The following is a 13257-nucleotide window of genomic DNA, read 5'->3' on the forward strand; positions in this document are numbered from 1 at the left end:
TATTGAGTACTATAGATACAGCCAGCAGATCTACCATGCCAATTATGAAAATAATTAAACAAAAAACTTCTTTATTTTGTCTTTTTTTGTCATAAATGATAAAAAAGTTAATCAATATATAGGAGATTAGCTTTCTTTTTTTCTCACCAGAGTAGTTTGATATGATTAATAAAATCACAAAGTTGACTAAGATGCTAGAGTTTATCAATATCATAGTTCTGGATCTATTTGTGGATAGTTCTGTCACCCACCATATGATAAAATTACAATATAACCTTAATCCTAAATCACTATGCAGGCTGGGTTAGACATAACCCAGAATGATAGTATATCAGATGAAGTGCCCCATTGCTTTACTGATATTTTTGTATTGTCAGAAGAAAGCAAGGAAGGTCCCCTTTTAGTAATGTCAGAAGAAATCAGGGAAGACCCTAACATATTTGGTTGTCTATCACAACTTAATCTGAAGAATAAAACTCCTCTATAAAATCTCTGACAAGAGATTAGCTATCTTCACACAGAGATCACTTTGCCTATCAAATTTTCTTTTACTCCTTTAAATTCCAACTCAAATGCCATCTTAGCCATCATTGGTTGTTAATAAGTTTTCTATCCTGAACTCACATTTGAAATTCCTTCACAAGATATCTCTAGTTTCCTGTCCCAGACTTATTTCATACTTTTGTCTTTCATTTCTTCTGGAATCTAGCCAAAATGTCTCACTCCTTTCTAGAGCTCAGCTTCCCATTTCCAGTTTTTATGCCTTTGCATGGATATTTTTCCACTCCTCCCCTCCTAGATAATTTTAGCTTCTTTCAAGGCTCAACTCAATGCCATCTTCAACAAGAACTCTTTCCTGGTCACCTTAATTGTCAGTACTCTGACCCTTCTGAACTTACATTTATATGTATAGATGTTTTATATATATGTATATATATGTCAACTTCCAGGTAGAAGACACTCCTGTAGAAAGCAGGGTTTCTTTTGTGACTTTGTTTTTATATCTCCACTTTTTTTTACAGTGTCTTGAACCTAAGAAGTATTTAATAAATGCTTTTGAAATTGAATTGAATACTCCTTTGTAACTCTTTAATAAACAACATATATCTTAATATAATGCATTTTTGGTATGCTTTTTCTTATCACTCTACTAGACTTTAAGTTCCATGAGAACAGGAATATACTATTATATAAATTGTATCTAAGTTCCTAATATAGTGTTTTGCTTAACAAATGCTTATATTTTTATTGCATGGGAAACAAGCACTTTCAAGAAGTAGCCCATGCCAGTGTAGGACAGTTCTTTATTAGGAAATATTTCCTTCTGCTGAGCCAAAATGTTTCAGTGTTGCTAGTTTTTGCATTAGAAGAATAAATAGAGTAAATTTAATTCCTTCAAAAGTCAATTTAGCAACTATTTATTAAATGCCTACTGGAAATGGAATCCCATATTAGGCATTGAGATAAATATAAAGTTCAAATCAGACACAATCTTTACCTTCATGGAGGTTAAAACCTACTTGAGCATAAAGAAACAGAGAAAGAGAACAATAATATATGAACAATAATATATGTTATATGGTTGTAAGAGAGATGAAAAATAAATGAGTCTTCTTTAAGTCTTTTTTTTTTCCAGGTTAAACATCCTTAGTTCCTATAACTAGTCATGCTTTTGGGGATTGTCAACAATCCTGAATATCTTCTGCTAAGAAACTCTATCTATCTATCTATCTATCTATCTATCTATCCATCCATCCTATCTATCTACATTATGACATTACATATTACTTAAGGAAGTCTAAGAATTTTTCATTATTTATAAAATCATGTAATAACCAACAACTTTGTAGGAAAGAAATCAATTTTGAATCCAAACCACTATCCAGCTGATCACGTGCATCCTTGTTGGCAACTACACAGCATATTTGATGGATATGACAAGTGTGATTGTCCTCATGGATCAATTTCTCTTTGTAGAGGTCTAAGAGTAAGAGGCATTGGTACTCTCATAGGCTTAACCACTCAGTATTTAGAAAAAAAATACTACAAAATACTCCTTTACTTTCCTATCTCTTTGACAACATTTTTTCCCATTTCTAATCTAATTTTGGGATGAATTAACAACAGCTGTGGCAAACCCCCACAAACTATGATGTATATGAAAATGTGCTAACTGTGCCAAATTCAAAAGAGGATCCTTCGAGTTCTCCAATTACATGCCCCCAAGTAACAGCTCTCTATTTTGCATTCAGAAAGAAATATCCAGAGTCTATTTGACTATTAAAATGGAGACAGGGAAATCAATGAATAGAGAGGATAAGTGAAATGGTTATAATATACCTTTCCTCTAGCTTTAGGGTAACTAAGACTTTTAAGGGAGCATACTAGTCAACTGATATAAAGTCATAATTGCTTATAATTCTACAATCCTTACAATTTCATTTATTCATTGTTTATCATTTGTTCTTGAAAAGAACCATGGATGACATTAGAAAAGTGATATCATGACTTGGAAATGAATTGGATTTAAGTGAAGGAGGGCTGTGCAGAGTCACCAGCCTCACTTTCTCTTCCAGTGCCATCTTGGTCTAAGAAATAGATCAGAACAACTGGAAATGACAGGAGTCCTTATAGTTTACAAAGAGAGAAAATATATTCCTGAAGTTTAACTTGATACAGTATACATACACCTCATCTTCACGTAGGCAGAGTGTAAATGCAGCACTTAGCTAGGATTCCATGGTAGATATGACTCAGAACTGTATACTATAAAAATGCTTTGTTTTGTCCTAATAGATTTTGTATGACAGGACATTTAGATTTTTTAGGGGAAAACTCTTATACTGCATTTCAACCAGTGCTAGAGTTTGAACTAAGTAGTGTCTAGTCACCGAATATACAAGTAAAGATATATTAAAAAGTATTTGGAAGACTTTTTAATTAATACCTAGCACTAAAAGTTCCCCAAGTTGAGGATACATCTTAAAGGATTCTGTAACAGCTTCATTTTCCCCCTCTTGTGTCCTCTGAATATATAAAAGATAATGTAGAGAATTTAGGGAATAGGAGGAAATGTAGTTTAGTAGGAAGAAAGTTCATTTTAGTAACTAAAATGTGCTCAATGGGATTGACAAATTAAAACACAGATAGCTGAAAGCTAGCTAGCTAGCTAGGAGAGATAACTGTTTTCCATCCTTGCTTTTCACACTCCTAGGCTTGAACCAAATTTAAAATCTAAGTAGAACCTTATAGGACAGGGAAGCTTGATCTCAGACATTGTTGTGCCAGTGTCCAAAGGCTTAGCTCTAATGAAATTATTTGGAAAACATATTTCCTGTCAGTCTTCAAATATCAGATCTGGAACCAATACTGCAACATAAGTAAAATTCCAGTATTTTGGCTGACTGAATAATTATACAGTGACACATGGAGAATACTGGCTTTAGCCACATTTTGTTAGCCTACTGCTGGAGAGAATAAAGTCAGCAAAGGAGGAAACGAGTGATGATGTGTACAACCTCTGGAAGCATCAGAGTATGGTAAATTTGAAAGGGTTATGAAGGAAATTAATGTTACCTACACAAAATTTATTTTCTTGGACAAGATTTAAACATGAGAAACAAACAAAAATTTTCTTTTGTCTTTTGTTTCATGTAGTCTAAAAACTTGTTTGCTATGGGCTTGAAGTGATAGAAAAGTGTAGGAGAGGTTGTAGGAAGTAAGAATGTATCTTCCTTTTTCCCCTACCCCAAACCAGACCCATCTGCCCCCAAATTTAGGTACTGAGCAACAAAACAAAACAATGACAACAACAAAACCCAAACCCAAACCAAATAAAAGCCAACAAGATGGAGAAAGAGACAATTGCAGATTGTTTCTAATCCAGTACACAACAGATTCCAAGTGGGTAGGTAGACAGGCAAGTAGGCAATAACTCTTTCTGAAATGTGACTAAAGTTCATTGACCTTGAATATTGTTTAAAGGGTTCATATTCTACCATGCAGAGGTAGAATAGGAGCCCTAGCTTTTCAACTTGACATCTCAGTGAAATCCTGGAGTTCACACACTGGAAGTACTCCCTGAAGCTACCGTCCTTCACTCTGATTGGATGGCTCCTCCCAGTATCTTCATTTACGGAAGGCACCCAAGATAGAGATAATTTCATTTTTCTTTAGGCTTTTTGCAGCACTTTCTTTACCATTCTCCAGTACCAGGTACCTTTTCCTATCCATTCCCCTCTCCAAATATATCTTTTTATGTGTTATCTTCTGCCATTAGAATGTAAGGTCCTTGTGGATGGGGACTCTACTGCTATTTCTAGTATGAGTGTTTAATACAATACTTGACCTTAAACAAAAATGTTTCTTGACTAATAGAATGTTTGCCTTGGATCCTTTCCTATAGTTTTGGTATAATGGAAGAGCATCTGTCTGGGCCACAGGGAAACAAAGGTTATTTACTGATGACTTCAGTTACTGTTGATATATGTTTAGACATCAAGATCATCTCATTGGCCCAAATTTTGCTACTAAAATAGCTTGAAAAAACTGTTTAAAAAGTATTCTCTGGGTGCCATGTTACTTTTTGATCATAAGCAGGTAGTAGCAGTGAAATATCTCCTGGTTTTCTACCAGAGAAACATGTGGACAGTTTGACCAAACATACCAAACTGACATTATTTGTCAACAATCTATATATGGCGCATGGCATTTCTCAATTTTAATACTTTTACCTCAACACTGAGAAGTTTTACTCTACTAGTCCTTTCTACTGGTACCTAAAGCATCTTTCTTTAGTTATGGAAGATCAAGAAGGAGAATTTGAAAGGAAAGGGTCAATGAAAGATCATTTTCATCTAAAAAATTCTTAGGACATTAGGAAGTGATAGGAATGGGGGAAAGAGGACAAATCAATAAAGAAAAATGAAAAGTCCAGTTATGAAAGTGCTATCCTGTCTTCTATCTCAATCAAATCCCCCTTAGTATTTCAATTTATTCAGATGGTGTTAGGATCAAAAGGTCCTTAGAAGTCTTCTAAACCATCTTCCTCATTTTACAAATTAAGAAACTGAGTCTCAGAGAAATGGATTGAACAGGATGAAAAAGAAAAAGATCCACAATCAGAGTAAAACTAAAACAAACACCAGAAAGTAAAACCAAATCCAAGCAAAAGATAAGATCACACATTCAAGACTAGATGAACAATTCATGAGAATCATCTAATTTCAAAATCAGTGGACCTCAATCAAACAACAAGCATTTATTAAGTGCTCACTTTGTGCCAAGCATGGTTTTAAGCACTGGTGTTTTGTGCGAAGTGTTTGGCTTTCTTGACTGAATCCAAGGTTTACTGCCAGATATATCTTTTTGCTACTGAAACAATAGTGAGACCTATCTGCTAATCTTCATATCTCTTGAAAAAGTTTCAACTACCTCCTATATTGTGAGCTATTTCACAGACATACAGAATATTAAATCTAGAAGGAAACATAGAGCTCAGACTGAAAAACATGGCTGCTAGAAAATTAGGACACAGAATGTTAGATCAAGAAGGCAGCCTACAACAAAATTGATGGTGTACAGAATGCCTTTTGAACATGAGACAGAGAATGTCGTTCTTGGAAGAAATTTAAGAACATATTGTTTTTGTTCTTTTTTTTCCAGTCATGTCTGTGACCTCATTGGGAGATTTTCTTGGCAGTTACTGGAGTGCTTTGCCATTTTTTTTCCAGTTCATTTTATAAGTGAGGAAACTGAGGCAAACATGGTCCAGGGTCACATAGCTAGTAATTGTCTAAAGAAGGATTTGAACTAGGGAAGATTTATCTTCCTGACTTCAGGCCTGGCACTCTATCCATAGTACCACCAATCTACTTTTTAAGAATACTGAGGGAACAAATCATGGCAGAATTATAAGGAATCTAAGTCCTCTTTTTTCATAGATCAGGACACTAAAGCACCACAGGAAAAGAACTATTTACCCAGTGTAATCAATTTCACCCCAGTCCTCAGAGATAATATGATGTTCTGTCTTCTAATATAAATTACATCAGTGCAATGTTTCATAGCACATTTCATTAGACATATGTCATGAGCAAAGTGCATGAGCAGTAGAATCTATAAAAGAAAAACTACTGATTGATAAGCTGTGTCAGACAATAGTCTAGAAGAGTCTAGAACAGTCATGTTAGTACGGGAAATATTTGTGTCTTGTGTGTTTTGAAGTCTAGCAAGAGTAACTAAAGCATTTAAAAATATTTTTATGGCTTGTAAATAACAGTGATGGTTGGTGATAATATTTTTCATTTCTACAATGTTTTAAAATTTTTTTCTAGAATTTTCACATTTTCATCTCACTTTTCTCCTCAAAATATTCTTATGAAAATAGGTTGCCTAAAAGTCCTAGAGCACAAGAAAGAACATTGGATTTAGAATAAGAATATTTGAATTTGATTTCTGGCTTAGTTATTGAACTACATGACCTTGGGAAATACTTTCACTTTCTCTAAGCCTCAGTTTCCTTATTGGTTAAGTGAAGAAAATAATTAATACTCTGCTTCCCTCACATTTGTGATATATATTTCCTATACTTCAAAGCACTATAAAATGTGAATTGCTACTATTAAAAGCCCTGTGTATTTGTCAAAAACTTTCTGAATTGAATGTTTCCTTAAAAGCCCCCTTGTCCAAATTAATTCGGTAAAGGAATACTTTCTTGAGTATTGAGGGGTGATTATTTACTCATAAGTACAGAGAGTTTACTTTTCCACAAGATATTTCATTCCTTAATTGGGAAATTCTAATTGTGGAGAAGCCTTCCATATATTTAGCCAAAAATCACCCTCTCTGTAATCCTCAAGCTTACTTTCCCCCTTTAGGACAATATGGAATGCCCACATCTTTTTCTAGAAGATAGTCCTTAAACTATTTGTAAGCAACTACTATGGCTTTATTCAGTTTTTTTTGTTTGTCTGTTTGTTTTCTCTTCTTAATATGACATAGTTATCTGTCATCCTGGGAACTATCCTCATAAGGAATAGTTTTTTGATGCCCTTTGCAAGTGATCTTGTTCAACTTTACTTTTCTGGAATTTTTAAAATGAGTGGTAGACTGTCTCAGGAGAGCAGCTAAAAGAAATTGAATGATTAGTGTTGCTAGATAAATTCCATACAAAACTTATGGAATCTGATCATCCATTCACTTAACACTGAACAGTTCAGGAAGGGAAGAAGTGGGTAGTAGCATGAATAGAAGAGAAGAAAAGAGGAACAGATTTTGGGAAATAAATATAAGAGTACAGGAAAGTAAGGCTTAAAAGGCACTGCAGGGCAATTTTCAGTTGCTCATAAGCAGTGGAAGTGAATTAAATGTTCTTAAGAAAATAAAACTGTTCTATATCTATTCCAAATCTGATATTTTCCACCACTTTCCAGATTCAAGTAACAAATCAGTGAATTAAAATTTCATTCGCTCTACTAATAATTCTTGAATGGCCAAATTCTAAACTGAATTCTGGTAAAGACTGACTCATTTAATTCACACAGGAACAATAGTTTTATCAAGAAATTCTTTTATCTTTACGCAGACAGGAATAATACTCCCCAGGCTTAATATGACTTGTAATTAAGTTTTGCAAAAACGAATGTAATTCTTTATTCATCTATGAAAGAAATCCTCCTTACTTTTTCCTATAAAAATTATGAGACCTATTTCCTTAATATGAAATCATGTTATTGAACTTTACTAACACTAAAGAAAGAAATAATAAAAGAATCACATTAAATACCATATTTTTAGGAAGTTACTTTTAAAAGTTGACCTAATAAGAGTAGAGTCATAGTTCACTTTCAGTTTAAACAAGTATTTAATGGTAGGATGCTTACCTGAAATATTCTAAATTATTCAACTGAAAAACTAGGATGTGACTATGAAAACAACCTTTCTGTTTTCTATTTTTTAAAAAAATCTATCTATTTCACAAAAATATCTCATTCGGTTTGTTTTGGCAAGGTTGTTTCAAATTGTGGCCCCAAAAAACCTCCAAAAAACAAAAAAGACAGAAAAGTTTCACTGCTATCATGAACAAGTTATTTGAAGACCTTAGGTTCTCATAAAAGATTCAATGTCTACTTTACAAATTGTAAAGATTTAATCCACACAGTGTAAATGGATTTAGGTACTATGAGATTCATCAGTCTACTTATTGAAATGAAACTTCTTAGAAATATTAAAGGGGAAAACATACAGATTCTTCCTTTTAAAGGAAAGAATAGGCAGCTACTTGCCCTAGCTAGCTTACACGTGCACTTACCAGGAATTGAGAAACTGAAAGAGGTAGATATTTTCTTGGTGGCCCTTTCCCAGTTGCTATCCTAAGAATCAGTAGGCTAGAAATAATGAACTTCAACAAGTATTTATTCTATGTGAAACATTGTGACAGTTACCAGAAATTAAAAGTCTAAAATAAAAAGAGTTCACATAGTAGTTTTGAAAAGCATAGAAATACATAGCATTCAAATTGGAAGGAACCCAATGAATCTTAATCACTTTTAGTTGAGGAAACTGAAGCACAAAGAAATTAGGTGATTTACCCAAAGTTGCCCACATAATATTTGAACCCAGATCCTTTGACCTCAGAACTGCTGTCCTTTTCACTATACCAGATATTCTTAATGAAGATATGCTATATTTACAGAAAAAAGCTACAAATGCAAGATTGTTATATAAAAGATTCAATAATCATTAATGAGCTATAGTATCTTTGATTCCAGAAAACTGTTTGTCTTCTTGTTTCTGATTGATTCAATTGTTATGTACTTATGAAACTAAAAAATACTCTTTCACTTATTCCTAACAATCCATCAAATGCCAGCACCGGTTTTGCTATGTGCTACTACAAGAGAATAGGCAAGAATAGTGAAAAGAGTTGGAACTAGCTACCCACTTCCTCCTCCCTCCCCACCCCAAAGATGTATTTCCATTAACTAATAGTTCATTCACATTGCCCCAGGTAGATTCCTTCTCTTTTATGACTTCTCATACTATTTCACAAGACCTCTTAGTGAATGACAGGGCTGTGATTTATATTAGCAAAAAATACAATGAATGTTCTTCTTCCTCCACCTCTCTTCTATTCCTAAGCAGCAGGAATATTTCAGTTACAAAATCACCTAATCCAAGAGTTTGAAGAAAGCCACTGATGCATTCTTGACTAACCTATACCTAACCAAGACTCCCTTCTACAACATCACTTTGCTTCTGATTGAAGCTCTCCAATGCTGGAATCTCCTGAGGTAGCTTGTACTATTTTGGAGCAGCTCAAATCCTTGGATAATTATGTCTTATATGGAGCACAAATTGGTCGTTCTGTATCTTCTGTCCAATGTTCCTAGTTCTTTCTTCTGGGACCAAGGAGAATAAATTTGATCTTGTTTCTACTTGGAACTTCTTTAAATACTTGAAGACAGTATTTCTGATGCTCTGAAGCCTTCTCTTATTAAACATCCCTGATTTCTTCAAATGGTCATCCTAAAATATAGTTTTCAATTAGCATTCTGGTCAACTGATTAAAGATTTGCCTTGGAATATAGAGGGAAATACTGGATTCTTAGTTTTTTTTTTCTGGTTAATTATTAGATAATTCATCTTTTACTATGCTTTTACTCTTACCTTATCATTATAATCTCCAAGAAACACTTAAACACTTAAACATCCTGCCTCCAAGAAACACTTATAAAGATTTGGCAGTTTCAGTGTTGAAACATTAAGCACCATTACATTCATAGGATCTTACACTTACCACATTGCTGCAGGTTCTGTATCGAATATTACGTCCTTCACAGCTCCTATATCAGGAAAAGGATAAATATTAGTAATTATGTGTGATCCAAACTTTGGAATTTTATAGCTGAGACCTTACATGATCAAAGTCCAGCTCATCTTATAAGTAATGAAACTGTGGCTCAACCCTTTCTCAAATACTTAGGATCTTTTTTCCCCAACATACTAGACTTCCCATTTCAGAGAACTACTAATAAGTATTAAAATGATCCAATTTAAGCTGGATTATTCCAAACTATTTTCCATACAACCCTGGTGTTTATGGCTAAGGAATTCAGAGCTAGTGTGGAATAGTGGGAAGAGGAACCATTATCTAACTGTTCCATTTTATCTTCTTAAATTGTCAATTTCTAAATTTTGAAGTTTGAATCTGTAAAATTTTTCATTGGCTTCAGAGTCTTAGCATTAATTTTATATTCAAAGGAATTATTTTATCTTTTATATAATTGCATTCATTGACCCTTTTTCAATTGCTAGCACCTTTGGTGTGCATTTACATGTTTTTGGATAATAGATCATAACTACATGCACCATTAAGGGTTAAAATATTTAATCCCTACTCAGCAATGGCCATTTGCCATAATGTCTGCTGGATACAATGTCCAACAACTAGCACATGATAATGATCAGGAAATTATTAAAATGTACCTGTAAATGTACCATTTTATTGAGAAATTAGTGTTTATTTAGTTGAAAGCTGGTATCCTCATTACAGGGTGTTAGTTCAGCAATATAGCATATGTTGAGAATGGCAAAGATCTTCTCATTGGACTATGGGCTACAGAGATTATGTTCAAGTTTTCTTGCAATGAGAAAAGGCACAAAATAATGCAGATGAACTTTCCTATTTCAAAATTCAGTAGTAAAATAATAAAGCTGGTAGAAGAAAAAAGGGCTCTTGTTTAACATGAACTTCCTATTTAACTAATAACTAAACTCTAGAATTTGTATTTATTCCCTCTCAAAAAAAGGGAAATATCCCTTTCACGTGTCATGTGTCACTCTTTAAGCGAACATCACAGTGCATAACACTTAGAGCTGATGGAAAGCTAGAGGCACAAATTCTTTGTCCCTCATTAACACAGAACAAACTGTACCACTTCTTTCACTTCTTCAAATCCTGATGTTATCTCAGTTTCAGTTATTAAAACTCACCAACCTTGGAACAGATAAATTGCCATGGAAAATTTAAAGTTCTTTTTTCCAAGCACCATTGATTGGTTGGCTTTTGTTCCTCTCCCCCACCCCACCAATTCATATTGTCTAATTTTTTAAAAGGGAGAGGATGACTCATGTTTAGCTCTTATTGTGAATAAACAAACTCTCTTTGATAATTCAAGTATCTTAGGCTCCTTCTACTAATACATTTTTTTTTCCTTGCTGAAAGAGTAGCTTCACTGTGAACAAATGCATCCTTCTAAAGGTCTAGCCAGACCTACCCCTAGTAAGGGGACAAGGGACTGTGTAACATAAAACCAAAGCTGCTCTCCAGAACACTCCCATTTGTATTCAGCTCCTATAAAGATCCAGACTCTTACCTTTACTATAAAAAACCAGAGGAGTGTTAAATAAAAACAGGTTACTGCTCTGGATTGCTCTTGATTTTCAAATATGGGATCATGAGCAAAGAATTTTGAAATAGGAGAATGCATCTACTTATATATTTTTTTCTCCTGCCCCCCCCCCAAACAAAAAACCCTTTTAGTCATTCAAAAGGAAAAAGGAGCACTTTACGAGAGAATAGACATAAAACCATCTTAGAGATTCAAGCCAGAAGGACCCCAGGACACTTAGACTATTGGTCCTAAAATGACCATGGATTAAATAAGACAATCAAATTTACAGCCAGAGCAGGGATTTCATATAGCTTTTGAGTAACTATTTTTTCTTTATCTCTTCATACAAGCTTTTGAATTTTTAGCAGATTTATGCAGCCAGGTTGCCCTAAGAAACTACTTATAAGGCTCCCACATTTCTGAGGTCTTCCCAAAGATATTAGGAAGGCCTGAGAATCTTGTATATATCAGCAAACACACCCTATCTGTGGGATTTGCTGGTTAGGATTGTTTTCATTTTTCATAAGCCAAAACATTAACATAGTATTTTTTTAAAAGTTCTTACTGTTATATTGTCATTAAAAACAAAATTTAACAACACAGAAGTGGATATAAATGTGGGGGCATAGATATATCTTAGTCTGCTTATCTCAGAGAAGTTCATTATTATTCATTTAACTGAACAAGCATTTAATGTCTACTTTGTGCCAAGAGCTAAGTATTGAGGATATAAACATATAAATGAAACAGTTTCTTCAAGGATTCATATTATATCATGGGAAACAATGTATATTTAGAAAGTTAAATACAAAATATATACAAATTAATTTTCAGGGAAGGGAACTAGTAGTGGGGATTAGGATAGTATTCCTCCAGGAAGGGGCACCTGATCTGAGCTTTGAAGGAGGGAGTCCTTAATTATTCTTCAGCTGTGGACCCCAAGAAGCCTATTCATTGGAGTTGTTTTATTAAGCCTATACATTAGCTAGCTATAAAAAAGGTAATTATGGTGATGAAATTTTGATATTTTTTCAGTATAAAAGGACAACAATTATATAAAGATAATATGTTCATGCACAAGGGTCGATATTTAATTCGTGGGAGATAGTCTGTTTAGGAGGCAGTTTTGTCAAATGTTATTTCTACATCCCCTTTTGCTTTTACAAGTCTATGATTGGGGAAGCTAGATGGCACAGTATATAAAATATCAGATCTAGAGTCAGGAAAACTCATCCTCTTGAGTTTAAATCTGCATTCACATACTCACTAGCTGTATGACTTTGGGCAAGTTACTTAACCCTGCTTGACTCAATTCTTTATCTGTAAAATGAGCTGGAGAAGGAAATGGCAAACCATATCTTTTGCCAAGAAAATCCCAGTGTGAATCATGAAGAGTCAGACATGACTAACAGAAATATATCAAGACCAGTATTTGCCTTTCCTCTCTACATTCCATTTTTTTAATTGAAGTTTTTTTTATTTACAAAACATATGCAAGGATAATTTTTTTCAACATTGAACTTTGAAAAACTTTGCATTCCATTTCCCTCCCTGTTTCCTCCCATCCTCTCCCCTAGATGGCATGTAATCCAATATATGTTAAATATGGTAAAAATATATGTTAAATACAAAATAGGCACACATATTTATACAATTATCTTACTGCATAAGAAAAATCAGATCAAAAAGTAAAAAAAAAAAAGAGAGAGAAAAAGAAAATAAAATTCAAGCAAAACACAACAAAAAGAATGAAAATGATGTGTTGTGATCTACCCTCAGATCCCACAGTCCTCTCTCTAGGTGTAAATGGTTCTCTTCATCACAAGATCATTGGAACAGGCCTGAATCATCTCATTGTTGA

The 13257-nt window shown here is 33.8% G+C and overlaps 1 protein-coding gene across 2 annotated transcripts in view; it reads right to left on the reverse strand.

Annotated features, from left to right (window-relative positions):
* The window catches only part of ADAMTSL1 (ADAMTS like 1), a 1023200-nt gene that overhangs the window by 301264 nt on the left and 708679 nt on the right, over positions 1–13257 (reverse strand). For both annotated transcript variants that reach the window (XM_031961469.1, XM_023497962.2), the window contains one exon: positions 9800–9845. In XM_031961469.1, the coding sequence (XP_031817329.1) occupies positions 9800–9845 (46 nt within the window). The remainder of the gene's footprint in view (positions 1–9799; positions 9846–13257) is intronic.

This window comes from Sarcophilus harrisii, chromosome 1 (genome assembly GCF_902635505.1).
Source record: "Sarcophilus harrisii chromosome 1, mSarHar1.11, whole genome shotgun sequence".
NCBI lineage: Eukaryota > Metazoa > Chordata > Mammalia > Dasyuromorphia > Dasyuridae > Sarcophilus > Sarcophilus harrisii.